The sequence below is a fragment of the Ascaphus truei genome, chromosome 4 (genome assembly GCF_040206685.1).
Source record: "Ascaphus truei isolate aAscTru1 chromosome 4, aAscTru1.hap1, whole genome shotgun sequence".
Classification (NCBI taxonomy): Eukaryota; Metazoa; Chordata; class Amphibia; order Anura; family Ascaphidae; genus Ascaphus; species Ascaphus truei.
This window is the reverse complement of record NC_134486.1, coordinates 126,818,921-126,836,673: the sequence shown is the minus strand read 5'-3', so window position 1 is coordinate 126,836,673 and position 17,753 is coordinate 126,818,921. Positions and strand designations below refer to the sequence as shown.

Below are 17,753 nucleotides of genomic sequence, written 5' to 3'. Positions count from 1 at the left end.
GTTAAACAGATCTCGGAAGGCATTGGCATACCTGTCGGACAAACCCCTTTTCTGTATTTGCTTGTCCAATTGTGATCTTTCGAAGGAATCTGTCATTTGTGTCCACCACTATCAAACAGGAGAAAAGCCAAAAAGTCACCAACACATACCACATATCCACCCATTATACTGTATGCAGTGTGCACCCTTATCCAAAAAAAAACTTGTGCGAAAGGAACAATCAATCACTGTTAAAATGGTCCAATCGAGAACAGAAACATGGACCATAAACAATTGTGTTTTGCGTGTGATGTGTGTTACAATGGTGGTTATAACCGCTATGTGGGGATACATTACAATGCATTTGCTCTTGCATATTAAGGCCGCGGTCCCAGTGTGCACTGTAGCACAGTGGCGGGTGGGGGTGGGGGGGGGGGGGTTGCGGCGCGTGCACAGCGCTTCACCGCGATCTGCGAGAAGATGCCGGAGATTGCGACGGTGGGCGTGCCTGGGAGTTCCAAGGGGCGCTGCCATGACCTCACGCGGCTGGTTCGCCCTCATTGGCTGAACCGCCTGCGGGGGCGTGGCCACCCCTCCGCCGCAAATTTTTAATTAAATTTGAATGTCTTTGTGAAAACTTGTCGTACAGCGCGGCTGCACATTCCGCGTGAAGGTGCACACTGGGCCCAGCCCCATTGAGGGGTGGTGTTTGTCCGCACACGCAAGGCGTGCGCTGTAGAAGGCACTGGGACCGCAGCCTAATGCTGCACACCTTGCTTTAACCTCATGTACATTAAATATTCCCCTCAGTATAACGGACTCACCTCTTTGCCAGGTTATTGTAGCGGGGTCAATGTCAAGACGCACAAATGTACTGATCTCTTCTGTTGTTAATGCCCTGGGATCAGTCTGGTTTATCCCCAGTCTCTGAATGAAGGAAACAAGATGAAGTTTGAACGATGAGCAAACGTTGATAACAAACCAGTAAAAAGAAATATAATTATTCCATTTAAGGTCACTTTCTGCAGTGCAGGCCCATTTTGTTGCATACATCCAGCTCATTCAGTTAACCTAGAAATGTAATTGATTCAACTTTTGGTCGTCAATACAGAAAATGATCTACAGATGTAGCGTGACTTAAGGTCTCCAGAGTCGCGGCAGAAGAATCTTATAGCCGCGGCTCCGGAATATAGCGCAGCCGCGGCTCTGGATGTAGTACTGCTGCGCTGGGGAGGGTTAATGTTTCTAGATCAGACCCCCGCAGCAATAACCCTCCAGCACCGAAGCAGTCACGGTCCAGAAAACAGAAAGTCTTGCTACATCTGTATACACAGTTGAGCTGGAGCTGAAGTTGCTTAGACATTGATTTTTTGCCAAAGCCACTTTTTTTTTTTTTAAACTTAATTAATCCAAGTAAAATTTTAAGCTCAAAGCCCAACTAAAAGTAGCTCAATATGTAACTACACATTAGAACTTTTGAGCCTCCGGCTCTTATTCATTATGCTCTGAAGCTGATTCCCCGTCCTGGATGATAGTGTAGACCAGTTGATTTGCATGGAGCGGGTCCCGTCACTGGGAAGCGGCTTTAAAGCATATTGAACAAGGGCCCATGAGAGAAACCTAAAACATTTGACATCCTCGTTTGCCCACTTTGCTCAAATCTGTAACATTTGGAGCAGCAGCAATCAGTCTAAACATCTGCAATCAAAATCTCAGTCTGAAAAGAAAGGCCAATCTCACTTATGGTTGCTGGAGGACAAAAGGTTAAAGTCACTGTATCTTGGGCCCCCAGCCCTTGAAAGTGAACACAATGAAATATAAATGCAATGCAAACTGAATACGTACGAAGCAAAGCCCACAAAGCAGTCCTATCAATGTCTGTTTGCTCGGGTAGTATGGGAAGAGGTGCATCAAGGCCATTTTGGAGCAAGCATTGCACAAGTAGAGCAATTTTCATCTCCTGTCTATACAGTATGTGCTCCAATTCTAGTGTCCCAAGTTGCAATTTGAAGATTGCAAACAGGACTAGTTACCCGACACACATTATATATGGGAGGAATCAAATGACGATCCTTAATTGCCCCCTTGTTTTCCTTATTATTTGCACAAGGAAATCTCCCATGTCTAAGGTGACATAACGTAACCCTCTCTGCTTAATCTGCAGCAGATGTAATAAACTTCATGAACTGGCCTTTTATATACAGTATTTCACTAGCAAGAGCAACAAGTGGAGAGCCGACCCAAACCATAATGTTCCTTGTGTTGATACATTTGCCCCTTTATGTTCTGTAGATATAATTATATACATATCTTTTCTAATGTACTGTAGTGCTGAACAATTGCCATTTCAACACAATCTGCTTGAATTAGGCAACAGATTTCATATGATTTATGATGTGAGTAGTGAGAGTGATACTGACCTGGCTCATTTTTTTTCCAAAGGCAGAGTTAAAAAAAAAAAACAAAGAAGTTGGGATTTGGAGAACCGTCCCTCGACCTTATTGTCTCTACCTCTGATATGAAAAAGATCCTTTTACGAAGAGGTAAGAGAGGGGGGGAAAGCCCCGCACCAAAAGGGGGAACCCAGAGCCAGAAACACTAATAGCAAATGGGATTTTTAATCTTTCATCATTGAGCATAGACCATTCACTCTTTGAGTTATTGTAAAGGGGATTACCATTTTCACCTACATGTGCACCCAATGAATTTGACCTCTATATAGATTTACAAAAAATTATAAGAAAATGTACCTTGCATAGACACTTTAATGGATCGAAAAATATAAATATTACTACGGACCCATTGACAATTGGTCAGAATGATCCCACTACTAATTCAACGGATTTAGGAGATATACAAAATCTTGAAGACCTACTTAAGGAAAGTGAACCCGAGTTTATTAATAATAGTAACTACTTACACACTGGTTCCAAACAGAAATCCATATTTTTCAAGGGGGTAATATGTTGAGCTTTTCGGGAAATTGGTTGAATTAGAAATTTAAAAACTATGAAATGTCAGCCCAATAGACCTGCCTCCAATTTGAACTCCAGTGAGCAAAAGAGCATCAAGACCCTTAGATCTAACTTGGACATTACAATACGGTCAGCCGATAAAGGAAGAGGCTTAGAGTTACAAGACACTGATAAGTACTGTTTAGAGGCCAAACGCATTTTATCAGATGGGACTTCTTATAAAAAGTTACAATCTGATCCCACAAAGGCGTTCAATGTTATTCTTAGGTGACGTTTGGAGGGTGCATTAAATAAGGGTATTTTGCCGAAATCGGGGTTTGAATTTTTGTTTATAGCCACTTCGACAGTTCCTATTTTTTTTTTATCACATTCCAAAAATTCATAAACCCCTCACTTCACCTCCCGGTCCGCCTATTATTTCTGGTATAAATTATTTTACGTACAATTTATCTGTTTATTTGGATTTTTATATGCAACCCTTGGTTATGACACTTCCCTCTTATCTCAGGGACACCACTGCAGTGTTGCAAACATTGGACAATTTTGTTTGGAAGGAGGGATACAGGCTTGCCACTTTGGATGTGCAGGACGTATATACAAGTATTCCCTCATTCAAAAGGCTGTGAGGCCATCAGACATTTCTTTAAATGCAAATCAACAGATCCCACTGTCCCAGATCACATTTATAATTGAGTCTATTGAATTTATTGTGGGTCATAATAATTTTCTGTTTGATTCTGTTTATTATTTACAGATTTTGGGCACGGCGATGGGGACTACATTTGCGCCGTCGTTTGCCAATCTTTATATGGGTCATTGGGAGATTTTGCACGTTACTGGTATGCCTCGTCCACAGCTTAAACTGTGGAGGTACATAGATATTTTCATCATCTGGGATGGCAGCGAGGCAACCTATCTTGATTTTGTCTTGGCACTGAATCAGTTTAATCTGAAATTTAGTGGTATAAATAGCATTACCAGTGTCCAATTTTTGGATTTGGAAGTCTTTACTGAAAATGAGAAAGTTCAAACAAAAACACATTTAAACGAGACGAATGTCAATTCTTATCTCCACCAAACCAGCTGTCACAATGACAAATGGGTTAAGAATATTCCTTTTAATCAATTTTTGAGATTAAAACGTAACAGCACAAATTAAAAATATTTTACTTTTCTTAAAAGATAGATTTCTCAAAATGGACTATAACTGAGTGCTCATTGATGAATCATTAAGTAAAGCAAAAAAAAGTGGAACAAACTTCTTTGTTAAAGTATCGATCTAAAGCAAATGGGAGACGAGATAGAATGAGTAATGTATCGAGCAAAGAAGGGAGCGATACAAACGTAAATACATCTAAGGATGTACCGATGATGTTTATTACACAATATAAGAAAAGTCCTATGTAAACATTGAGTATCTTCCAATCTTGATCCCATCTTAGGTTTCCTTACTAAACCCAAAGCTGATATCGTATTTCGGAGAGAACAAAATCTAAAGAGGGTATTAGCACCCAGCTTATTAAAAAGTCATCAGAAAGGACCAAACACTATTCGGTCTAGATTGGGAATAATAGGCAACCATAAGTGTGGCAGGTGCAAAGCATGCAACCATATGAGGACGGACAAAGAAGTCACACCTACAGTTACTCAGAAGAAATATCCTGTAAAGAATTTTATTAATTGCCTTCCTCTGCATGTTATATATTTATTACTATGCGAATGTGGCTAACAATACATTGGTGAGACCAAAACGGTACTCAAACTTCGTATACTTGAGCACTTAAGAAATATAAAGAAATATCCCGAAATTAATAGAAAAAGGTCAACCACTTACACCCTTGCTAAGTCACTTCAAAGATATTCACAAATGTGACGCAAGTACTCTAACCTTTAGAGGAACTGAATCCATTCCCTATTCAGTTAGACAAGGGAATAGGGAGCTGTCATTACTTACTGTCATAACGCGAACAATTTTGGATTTACACATTTGGGTCTAAACAATCCAGTGGCTTTAATGAATTGATAGAACTAACTCTCTTTTTAAGGTAATGGCTGATAATTACGAATACGGATAAGTTATCTCAGGTATTTATAGTAACTTTTTGACTCATTCAATCCGTCCTAGAAGTATGCTTGTTAGCTTTACAGTAGTTTCATTGCATTTATTTTATGTTTTCTTAAATATTTAATATTATATTATGTATGTGGATTAAAACTAAAGTCTTACATGTGTATATATACACCAAGGTTTTTATGTTTATTTTGATTTTGACGTTTGTGTACTTTATATTCAGTTGAATTGCACATTTTGGGATCAGCTGATGTATATATCATTGAAAATTGTGCCATATTTATTGTGCCAAGTAAACAATATATCAGAGTTATATGGCAAGCACTTTACCCACTATGGGATTGTGGATTCTGTGACAGCCTCACAGCTTTGTCGCTTGCCAGCTAACATAATTTTGCCTTCCTTCACTTCCCCTCCTCCCCACCCCCTTCCCCATCTCCTCCGTTTACTAATTAGCATATACAGCCGCCATTGGCTGAAGGAGGTTTATAACGCGCGCGGACAGTGCCTCACGTGATGCACCTGATGAAGTACGTTGTTACGAAACGCGTCGTGGTCACGTGCGGCTGTCTCAGCGCGCTTGCCCTTTGGCCGAGGACAGCTACCAGGAAGTTCCAGCGGTGATTCTACCCTGTCGCGGAGAAGCTGCAGTCCGGACTGTTTTTACAGCAGCTCCCTCGGCGTCCCGCCAGCCACTTCGTGGTTAGTATTGTCCTCGCCCTCTGTGGCCCTCTTCTTTTATTCTATTTTCATGGTTACATCAGTTTTCATTGATATATTTTTGGGTGTCTTTTGTCTTGTTCATTGTGGTCACTTTATTAGGTAGACACTCTGTATCAATGTCTTTGCACTTTTAATGCACTTCACTTGCATTTTTTCTTGTCTTTATTGCACTTTATAGTATCTGTGCTATCTTATATGTATTTTGTAGTTGTTTCACTTTAGGTGAAATTCCTTTGTATTTACATTGCACGTGTGTATGCACTTTATATGCTCATACTGTTTCTTATATGCCTACAGTTAATCACTTTATGGGTTATTATTCTGTTTGTATTTAGGTATTGTCATCATCACATCTGGTGATTTATTTAATTACTCTATGTCACTCAGTACTTATACTGAATTTTAGCTGGTATTTTAACCTGATAGATCCATTGAGATCTCATTAAAATCATTTAAATTATGCAAATCACTGGTGCGCTGTGTGCATACTTTTTTCATTGTACAAAGTTAATTAAAACCAAAAATATTTAACTTTTCTTGTTCTGGAGTAAATTAATTGCCAATTGTTTGACAAGGCAGTGTCCCACGAATACTATGTCCAAAAAACACAGCTATGTGGACACTCATTGCCACCCAGTGGCTACAAAATACAATGGAGAAGCTAGCTGTAACAATTACATCTTTGCAAATACAGTATATCCTGGAAATAAAAATAGCACTTTTGAGCACATTCACATGTCTCCGACAGGTCTGAAACCATACATTGCTTCCATTGCAGCCAAGGATTCTGGTTGATGGCATGCAAATGAGCACACGTCACCTTTCTATTTTTCCAGAGAAATGCTGCTTTTTCTTGCCAACATTAGGTTTAACGGTTGTGTAGCAGTAAAATTACCTCAGTCTGAGAAAGTCTGAAATGTAATGTGCTGTATTTCAGCAATACTACTGCATCATGTAACAGATGTACTGGGCTTCAATATTCCCTCTGGTGTGATACAGCATGTGGGTTACTGTATATTATGATAAGAATACACCAAAACTACACTTCAATCCTCCGTTATATTCTGAATTAGAACGTTGCATCATGCCATGTCCTACATGAATGTAGATTAAATGCATACTCTCAGAGAAAGAGGTCTATAAAATGTTTTGTACAATATAGAAAAAATGAAGAAAAGCGGCACACCGCCACATAAATGATAGAGCGACTACTATAAACATATTTATTTGGTCATAGGCAAAAACGGAGGAACAAAAAGAACCACCAACGCGTTTTGCGCCAAAGTGCTTTATCAAGGTGCAGTTATATATTCGTACAATATAGAAATACCACACACTCACAACAGCCTGTGGGTGTAGGATTATTTTCCTTGCCATATATACTGTATATGATATGGTCTTTCACCATTATCGCCCAGCTCACAGCACTTCCACTGCAGCAAGGGATTCTGGGAAATGACATGCAAATGTGTGCTCATATATATATAGCTATTCCAACAGTGGTGAAGTATTACGGACTATAAATATTTTTTCTGCGTATCTTTTTTGGACACAAGAATGCAAGTGTTCATGTCATGAGCTTGACTGTGCTTACTACAGATGGACTTTAGACTATTAACTCACATTTAACTGCAGCATTTTCACTTGTGAACATTATTTGGATTAGTGACTCAGCGTCTATGTCAGACTTGTCACTTACGGAGGATTATCCTTTGTGTCTTTATACACAATAATGTTTCTGTATGGATGTCATTCTTTGCAACAGTATACAGTAGCTGCGTGTAGTTATTTGTTTTGCTACAATTGACTTTCCTTTAGGCTTACGTGCCTCATACTGTAGGTCTTACTATCATTCATAGTCATTGCCCTCTGTGTTTGGCTCCATGTCATTGCCTCATGTGGTTACTACCAGCAGAGCTATAGCTTTAGTCCTACAGCACTTGCATGTCTATTATAGGATATGGTTAGGAGTCCCCCTCCATTTTACAATTTCGGATTCCTTTATTATGGTTCATTAATAAATTCTGTTTACACTTCAATTGGTATACCCGTGTGCTCCTTTAAGAGAATCTTTCTTGTGTGTGTGTGTGTGTGTGTGTGTGTGTGTGTATATATATATATTTTTTTCAAGATATTACTTCAAACTTAGTTTACTGTGTAAGTGTCATAAGAGCCGTAATATGAGTAAATTATGTTCCAAAAAGCTTCTTCTTCCCCCCCCCCCCCTAATAGTTGGGTAGGAGATTACACCCAGAGGAATATTAATATGTATGTCTACAAGTTCCTTAAATCTGCATTCGGACGTTAAAAAAAAAAAAATGTTTTAAACAGAAATTACATCACTTATTTTATAGAACGGTTTTGATAAACTAAGTAAACATCTTAAAATAAAGTTAATAAAAAGATTCAGTTATACTCAGTGTGGTCATGAGAACCTAACATTTGTGACATTTTTACTAAATTCACAAAAAAAAAAAAATGAAGTATGTATGAAAATCGTATTTGATCGTTTTTTTTACCCACCATAATTGATATAATCTGTGGTTGAAACCTATTCCAGCTTCACATTGCATAGCCAGTATAACCAACCCTCACACTGATGAGACCCAAAAGGTTGAAAAACATCTGTCTGTGGATAGGTTTACTGGCTATGCACTTAACCCAGGCTGTGCTGAAAAGTGGTGTAATAAGGCAGGCTTACTGTATAAGGCATCCATGTTAAAATTGATTTGAAGCAAAAACTGACACACTTTGTGCTTATTTGCATGCCATTTCCCAGAATCCCTAGCTGCAGGGGAAGCATTGTTTGCTAGGAGATAATGGTGAAAAGCAGGGTTGCAGACCTGTCTGAGACATGCGAATGTGCTCACAAGTGATATAGTACATGAAGAACCTCACATATATGAATTGTTCATAATGTGAGGTTTTCACATCTTAAAAGTGTAAATGCTGAAATGATAAAATAATAATTTCTGCCTATCCATTACAAAACATTGTATATTTTGAGGCACCAGCAACAGACGATATAAATATACATAGGTGACACTGGGGCAGAGGCGAGCTACAGGAACCAATAAATAATTACATCAAAATAATACAGCAACTGGTGTTTCTTCATGATCTCTTTGGTTGTGTTAAAACCTCTTTTTCTCGCTACACACAACCAGCTTCTTTGACTGTGAATATGGAGGCGTACAGAAGGTTTTATACTTTTGCTTAGTTTAAGAAACCCCGGCTGTGCTGGAAAGCTGTGTAATATGTCAAGCATAAGATTATAAGGCTTCCTGTTAAAATGGATGAGAAGTAAAAGGTGACACTGTATGCTCATTTGCATGTCATTTCCCAGAATCCCTGGCTGCAGTGGAAGCACTGTATGCCAAGAGATAATGGTGAAAAGCAGGGTTCCAGGCCTGTCTGAGACATGTGAATGTGCTCACAAGTAGGGTTGGGCGATATACTGGAATTTAGTAATACCGCGATAACAATCTCCTGGAGTGTCGATATGCGAGATTACCTGTTATCACAATATTACGGGATGTCGGTGGTCACAGCTTTGAAGCTGCCGCTGGGCTGTGTCTCTGCCTCTCTCTCCCCGAGTCTCTCATCCTTCCCTCTTGGCTTCTGAATGAGGACTCAGGTGGAGGGGGAGGAGCCTCAGGCAGAATGTGAAAAAGCAGCAGGAAAAAGTAGGAACGTCTCTCCTCACTTTCCTTTAGTTAAGCACTCCATTTCCCTCCCCCTGGGGCATGTAACCCCTTCCCCACCCACACTATGGGACCCTTAACCCGTCCCTCACTCACCCGCTGGTGCACTTAATCCCCCCTGCCATGCCTGCACTTCACCCACACTGCTTCCATCACCGTAACATCCCCCTCATCCCATCACACTCAACCTTAATGAAAATGTTCAAAATGAATTAAAACAGACTTTTCAACAATTCTATATTGTCGAAAAATCTGTTTAATATAATTTTTTTAATTTGATAAATTAAATGTGTTATTTTTTTAATGGAGGGAGTATCTCGGGTGAGAGCGATGAGATGAGGGGATTTTTGGGTGATGGGAGCAGTGTAGGTGAGAAAAGGTGCCGTGCAGACATGGAAAGGGTCTGGGAAGGTCTCTGTTATGGTAATTCTAAAGAACATTTAATTATTTTGAGAACACATTTTATTTAGATTTACTAGAACATTTTCAGACTTGTATTTTAACAAATTTATTGTGATACCGTATATTGTTATTGCGATAAATTTCTGAATATCGTTATCGTGGTGAAAATATTGATATTGCCCAACCCTACTCAAAAGTGATATTTTGATATGCTATAAAAATAATGCAACTTACCCTTAACCGAGCGATCTGGATTGGTGCAAAGGCTCTTACACCATTAATTGATGGAACGAGACGATTGTATAAAGCCTGAAAGATATATATAGACATGTTCACACAAAGATGTAACTTGATCTCACAAATTGCATACAGGCAAATTAGTGCTGATCAGGGACTTGTTTGACAAGCTTCCGCACTGAAGAGTTTTCAGAAACATAGGGGGGAGATTCAATAAACTCAATGGCAGTTAATGCAGGATTGCCCTGTAACACAAGGAGCTTGGGGAACTTGGCTATAATCCCGTACATTGCTTGCATGACACAATCCAAAACATAAAGGTTCCAATATCTACCATTAAAAAAATTAGCTCCAGTGTGTACTTTTCATTGCAATATTATAAATGAGAGATACAAATGTACATACTGTAAAAACCAGCTGTGAGTCAAATCTTAGAATCCTACACTGGCGACACACTTTATTCGAGCTCGGCTAGTCCCACGAATTCGGGTATACCCGGGTGTTTTGAGGTTTGTGACTGTTTTCTGCCCGAGTGCATTGAGTTATTTTCCGGCAGGGATTGAAGCATTTTATTCCCTCTGGCTGCAATACTGCACAGTATATATATATATACTGCATTACAATTCATGAATTTATGCCATCTGGTAGACACGTGAAGCATTGCAGCCTATTAAATCCTAATCATTATCATTTAACAGATCAGCCGCCCATCAGCCAGACATGAACCCAGGCTGGGAAGGCAAATGCAACGGGGCTTGCCAGAGGTGAGGAGCGGCGCATTCCAGGTATCTGCCAGGTACATACCGGGTATTTGCTCGAATAAAGTGTGTCGCAGCAGTACTTCCCAATAACTATGCAAACATGATAGTGAAGGAACTGAAGAAATCCGTACGGAACGTTCACCTTATCAGACTGAGTGTTTTCATGCAGGATCCTGGCATCAATGGCAGCAGCCAGCAAGTTATTGGCAGCAGTAATAGCATGAATGTCACCAGTCAAATGGAGGTTAAACTACAAGGGAAAAAAGAGAAATATATATATATTATATTAAATACATTGTCTATGTATTGAATTGTACATTTTGTAGGTGAACACACACACACACACACACACACAAACACACACACACACATACACACAATGCTGTGGAAGGGACTAAAAGTGTGAAAATAAGTATAATATATATATTTTGTTTTAATAATAGTGATGTGTGATATTATGTTGATTAATAAATTGCGCAATTTTTAAGTGACAATACCTATTAAATCACAGTGATAATGACAAAGTAAACAATACAGTGATAGGAGTTCAGTCCCTAAAAATAAAGTCCAAAAACACAAAATCAAAAATCCAACCAATTCCCCAAGCAAAATCCAGAGGGAAGAAATCAATTGCTATCCAACGAATCCTTTGGAGCACTCTGCAGCTTCTTTAGTGGGATAGCCACCCACAGAAATTCCTACAGACAAAAAAACTAAATGAAGCGCAGGCTCCATAGCATAAATCTGTGTAAAAGGGGGGTTTATTACACTCGTGGCAGGAGCTGGTAGCCGAAATCATCTGGTATTGAAGTGCCCAGCTGATCTACCGTGGGCCCCTCATCCCGTGCTGCCGTTCGCTGTATAGAGATTTCTCTCAAATGCCTGTGTTCTTTTACCCTCCTGAAAGTGCAGGTCCTGTGGACCGTGCTTCTCTCCTATTTTAATAGACCCCTCTTTTCCACAGATTTATGCTATGGAGCCTGCGCTTCCTTTGTGAGATATATATAAAGCCTCAGCAGAGGCAAATGTAGTGCATGGTAAAGGGTTAATAGTTAAAGTATGTGAGGATCTCAAGAGATCCAATATACTGGCACAGCAGAAGAGATAATCACAGAAAGTGGTTTATTCTTTCCCCTGAAGAAGGTTCCCCTGGGAACAAAAACGTCGGGCATATGTGTGCATTTTGACCCAAATAACCACTTTGTGATTAACTCTTTGTAGAGGGAGAGGGGGTTGGCCCGGTATTAAAGGGGTTGCACCCCATATGGCCACCCCCTGACCTCACCAGGGAGGCAAGGGGTTAACTGGACTGCGGTCCAGGAATGTGGTTTACACCTTGTCATGTCAGGAAAATGTATGTTCCCCTATTCCCATGTTTCATTATAATCCTGTATTTTAAAGATGTTTTAAAGTGCATTTCTGTATCTCCAGTTCTGGAGGTCGCAGAGACTTGATATTTGGCCAATATGTGGAGTCACTGTAGGCATTAAAAACTGGCAAATTTCGACCCACTGAGCCCACCAGAATGGAACTTATTAATATGTGTAGATATTAAAGTGTATATGTATGGTATTTTGGATCTGTTTTGAAAATGCAGACTCCATCTGCTATGCTAATAGGTCATGAAGGGCAGCCGGCTGATTGAGCCTAAGCACTGTGATCAAAAGTTAACTGCCCTGATTGTTTACACTAAGTACTAATCAACAGACCAAGTACTAATCAACAGACTCTGCCACTCTAATTGTTACCTGAGGGTGGAGAATCATCAAACTGGAGTGGTTTGTAAGTGTTATATCTACACCTACAAACAATGCAGATACTTCATTTGGTAGACTGGTCGTCGCCCCTGATTTAATTATGGGGCTACCCATAGAGTCCCAGTACACATGGGCTAATTAGCTGGGGGGCATGGGTTAATCTGTGTCTCCACGTTAGGGATTGGATACAGATAATTGTTCACCAATAGTCTGTATTCAATGTTAAGAATAGGGTTACACAGGAATATAAACTGTGTCAACCCTACAGTTTTTAGTTGTGCTTCTGATTCCACCTGGAATGTCACCGGATTGCTGGAGAATTGCTAGCTGATACTTCTCCATCCTCCAACCCTAAGTAAGTGTTACCTTCTTGCCTGTTAATTGTACTATATTGCTGTGTTCACCTTTTTTAAGGAATAAATATATTTTATTATATCTAAGCCTCGTTCAGTTCAACCCAGATATTTGGTGTTCATTATATCTTCTCATAAGCTACCGTGACACTCTTGTGCGGTGCCGGTATATTGGATCTCTTGGGATCTTCACAGACTAACTATAAACCCTTTACCATGCACCACACTTGCCTTTTCTGAGGCTTTTTTAATCTCTCTCACTCTGAGCTTGGTTACATATTTTCAGCGAAAAGGAGAGATTCGGAGAGAGAGATAGAGAGCGATCTTGTTTTTCCATTCCAATGCAATTTTTTAAATCTGTTCTATTCAGGAGATAAGTGTTTGAAATATTAGGTGTCCTATAGGTTAAAAGGGACCTCTCCCCAGAGCCCAGTGCAGCTTTCAAACGCTTAAGAAAATCTGGATTTTAAAAACCTCCACAAAAAAATACATTTTTAAGGGGGCAAGATACGATTATCATTTGCGTTAAAAACGATTAGCTGCAATAAAAAAAAAAAAAAAATGGAGCAAACCCAGATACTAGATAGCAAGGATACGGTTCGGGTCTCCGACAGACAAAGGAGGAGGCTGAGAACCCACCCTACCCGCTCTTTTTCACTCTTTCTCGCCTGCCCTGCTCGATCCACTAAAAGGGATCGGAGGCATGTTGAGGCTTTTCAATGTTTAAAAAAAAAACAAAAAAAAACCCTGTATTAGGCAAAGATATGTCTGTATAAATGTGTAATTGTACATATGCCTAATAAAAAATTTTGAAACAAAAAAAAACGATTAGCTGCTGGGAGATTGTCGCTTTAAAACAGGATACAAATGTAGTGTCTTGGGACAAAAAATTGGAATCCATGAAAAATGTAATATTAAAAGGGAAAATTAAAGTTGAATTCCAGGTCCATCCAACAATTTCTATCACCATTGAAAAGAAAAAACAACATAGTGGAGTATGAAAGTTCACCAGAAAGAGCAGTCGGAATGATCATTTCATTGATAAAAAGATACAAGGCTTCAAATGACAGTATCCAAGTGTATGCCCCAACTTCAAGCCACATAAACAGTGAAGTGGAAGACATCTACCGTGAAATCAATCAACTTAACAGCAAAGGCAAATGTCAAGATCATTATGAGAGACGTCAATGCCAAGATTGGAATCCAGCAGAAAGATGAAGCATTGTGGGTAAGTATGGTTGCGACGACATGAATGAAGCTGGATACAGATTGGTAGAATATATTGAATGTGAGAACTTCAATATCATGAATTCCTTCTTCAGGAAAATTTCAAAACAGAAAATGGACATGGATTGAACCCAATAAAATCAAAGATGTAATGAACTATATCATAGCACAGAGATGCTCACCTCCAGTCCTCAAGCCCTCCCCACAGGTCAGGTTTTCAGGATATCCCAGCTTCAGCACAGGTGGCTCAGTCGAAGACTGCACAACCTGTGCTGAAGCAGGGACTGAGTAATAGAGATGGGCGAATCCGCCGAAATCAGTTTCCTGAAACGTTTTCGCATTTTACCCGCAAAATCCGTTTTGCGGTGTAAAACCCGCGGACGGATTTGTTCGGTTTTAATGCACGCGGACACGTAAAAATCCGCCATTGGATACAATTTGTAGACTCCAATCCGCGGACTCAGCAATCCGTTGGCAGATTCTTAAGATTCCAAAAATCTGTCAACAGATTGTGAATCCGCAGAGTGCATTGGCAATAATAAAAAAAATCCCCTTTTTGAGATTGATCCATGGATCAAAGGAACCGGCAATCCACTGCGAATCCAAATCCGTCCCAAACATTGCCCATCTGTACGAATTAAGCCACCAATGCTGAAGCAGGGATATCCTGAAAACCTTGCCTGTTGGGGGTTCTTGAGGACTGTAATGGAGCACCCCTGTCCTTGCACACAAACATGATTGAAGACTGCTTGTCTTTAACCATTTAGAAGTGATCGTTTTGCTGCAAATTCCACCTTAATGTGATGATCGGGACAAAAACCGGTTATAAAAAAAACTAAACACTAATCAACATGTAGACCTCAAGTAGAGTATAGCAGCAGAGAATTCAAACTAGAGCTGAAAATCCACCTCCGCTTGCACGAGATGCTATACTATGACAATCAGTTATTAATATTGTGGCTGAAAGTGCAGGGGAAACTGGAGTTAACAAAACAGGATAAGAAAAAAGCAGAAATTATACAAGAACACATAACGGAGAGCATAATCAACCAGGCGAAAAGCAAGACCAAACCATACGTCATCAAAATCAGCAGTGAGCATTTGAGTTACCTACAGTTTGCAGGTGACATTGTTATTTTTGCAACCAATCCAGAAGACCTCCAGGAACATATCAGAGAAATTGCAGAATTAAGAATGTGGGCCAACATATGAATGTTAGGTAGACCATTGTTAACGCTACAAAGATCAAAATATATGGCATAGTACTAGAAGAACTCGAGAACTAAGTCCATCATGGACAACAAGTATCAATGCATGGCAACCTTATAAATTAAATCCATAGGAGAATGAGCATAGAGTGCATTTGGAAGGAACAGGATAATCTTCCAATGGAACCTTCCAACATGCCTCAAGAGGAAAGAGTTCAACCACTGTATTCCATCTATGCGCACATATGTAACTTGCTTCGGGCAACTGAAAGACAGAGAGAAATATATATACACACACACATTATATATATATATATATATATATATATATATATATATATATATATATATATATATATATATATATATATATGCAAATATAACTGTATGCTCATCTGCATGTCTTAGGCAGGTCTGCAACCCCGCCTTTCCCCATTATCACCCAGCATACAGCACTTCCACTGCAACAAGGGATTCTGGGAAATGACATGCAAATGAGCACACAGTGTCACTTTTTGCCTCAATAACCATTTTTAACATGGTTCCCTATAGGCTTAAGCTTGCTGCATGGTCACAGCTTTGAGCACAGCCAGGGTTAAGGTGCATACCCAGAAAACCACCCACAGACAGCTGTTTCAACCTTGATGGGTCTCATCAGTGTGGGGTTGATTTTACTGGGAATGCAAGAGAGGCTATGGGATATAATATATATATAAAAACACACAAAGAGAAAAAATATGGTGCAAAAAGGAGATAAAACCTCCAAGATACTATATCTGTGAATATATATCAAATATATTACATATTAAAGAAATGAAATAATAAATGTAAACACAAAAGCTATTCCTATAATTGCAACCAACAAAATTAAAAAACCTCACAACTAGATTTTCTTCCAGAGCGCCAAAAGATCACGAAAATAGCGTTAAAAATAAAATATACTGTGTATATAGTACGTCATTTCAAAAAAGAATTCTGGGTTAGGGAAATGGTTGCACTCCCAAATTTTAGATGCATAAATATAATAGAACTATATGCAGTAAGAGGATTCAGACTCATTCCACTGCTGGGATCAATTGCTCTTCCCCCCCCCCCCTCTCTATTTTTGAGCCCAGAGAAGTTACTGATCTCTTGGTATAATGGAAAAATATATGATGGGTATTACTCAAAGAGACAGGGAAAAGGATTAATGTGTCCGGAAGCAAACAAGCATGTGATAATCACAAGGGTAAATAAATTAAAATGGCGTAGGCCAGTCATATCGCAAGAAGAAATTATGATTGCTGGACAAAGATGATACTCGACTGGATTCCAAAAGACCAAGACGATGACCAAAGTTAGGTTGCATTTGCTTCTTTTACCTCTTCCATGGGAATGACCTGAGCATATCCACCTCCTGCAGCTCCGCCTGAAAAAGGAAAAGAAATGTATCAATACATTTTTAAAGGAAATGACACACCCTGCAATATTCAAATTAGAATAATAATAAAAAAACATTCACATTCAATTAATGAAACAATTTTTTAATATTGGGTGGGAAGCAGAGGCCCTCCAGAGGTGAACCTCGTTAATTTCAGCTCCGAGGACCACTTGCTTTCCACAATACTCGACTCCGCAGGTGGTGCCGGTAGCAGCTGGGCACACAATATAGCAGTTTAAAGGTTCCGCTGCTATTTCGGGATAAAAGATACCTTTATGTATATTTGTACTTTGGGATATTAGTAAGTACAAATTTCTCTGGATTCTACTAAGAACTCACTGAATATCCAGTTATTTGAAAGGCATATTTGCACTATTTTGCGTGTGTTTTTCTTTCCACATATATATCTGCGCTCCCCACAAACATCCTGGATACCTGACACTTTTGGATTGAGGAAAAGCAATCTACCTGAAGGGTTGAAGCTGCACCTTATTTTATATATTTATTCACTATATCACATATTCACCTTAAGAGTTTGAATTTTCACTATTATTTAAGCCCTTATTATAAGTCACTTATTTACCATTTAGTAATAGATTTAAGCGCCAATAGATAACTTTTTTTTGTTTCCACGTCACGTGGGCAAGTTACCAGTGAAGGTAACTCATGTAAAATAACTTGTCAGTACATTTAACACAAAACCTGTGCTAGTCAAATTATTTGGGGTAAACAGGAGCCACTGTCCATTGATGTTGAGGAACATCGGAAACCGCCATAAGCTCCACATGACCTTACATAAAATAGCTTGTCTCTTCTATTTCAATTGCCAAAGACGGGATCGTCGACTGCAAACCGTTTATAATTCCCTGTGCCACAGCACAGAAGTAAGTGCCACACCGTATAAGGAGAAGGAAAAAAAAGCATCTAACACGAAGA

General features: G+C 39.4%; 1 protein-coding gene across 1 annotated transcript in view; it reads right to left on the bottom strand.

The window, feature by feature from the left end:
- Window positions 1-17,753, bottom strand: part of MTHFD1L (methylenetetrahydrofolate dehydrogenase (NADP+ dependent) 1 like) — a 336,871-nt gene that overhangs the window by 210,835 nt on the left and 108,283 nt on the right. Inside the window, exons 13-17 of the mRNA XM_075596571.1 lie at window positions 16,759-16,805; window positions 10,995-11,102; window positions 10,089-10,163; window positions 804-906; window positions 32-108 (exon numbers count right to left, since the gene is read on the bottom strand). Coding sequence (XP_075452686.1) covers window positions 32-108; window positions 804-906; window positions 10,089-10,163; window positions 10,995-11,102; window positions 16,759-16,805 — 410 coding nt within the window. The remainder of the gene's footprint in view (window positions 1-31; window positions 109-803; window positions 907-10,088; window positions 10,164-10,994; window positions 11,103-16,758; window positions 16,806-17,753) is intronic.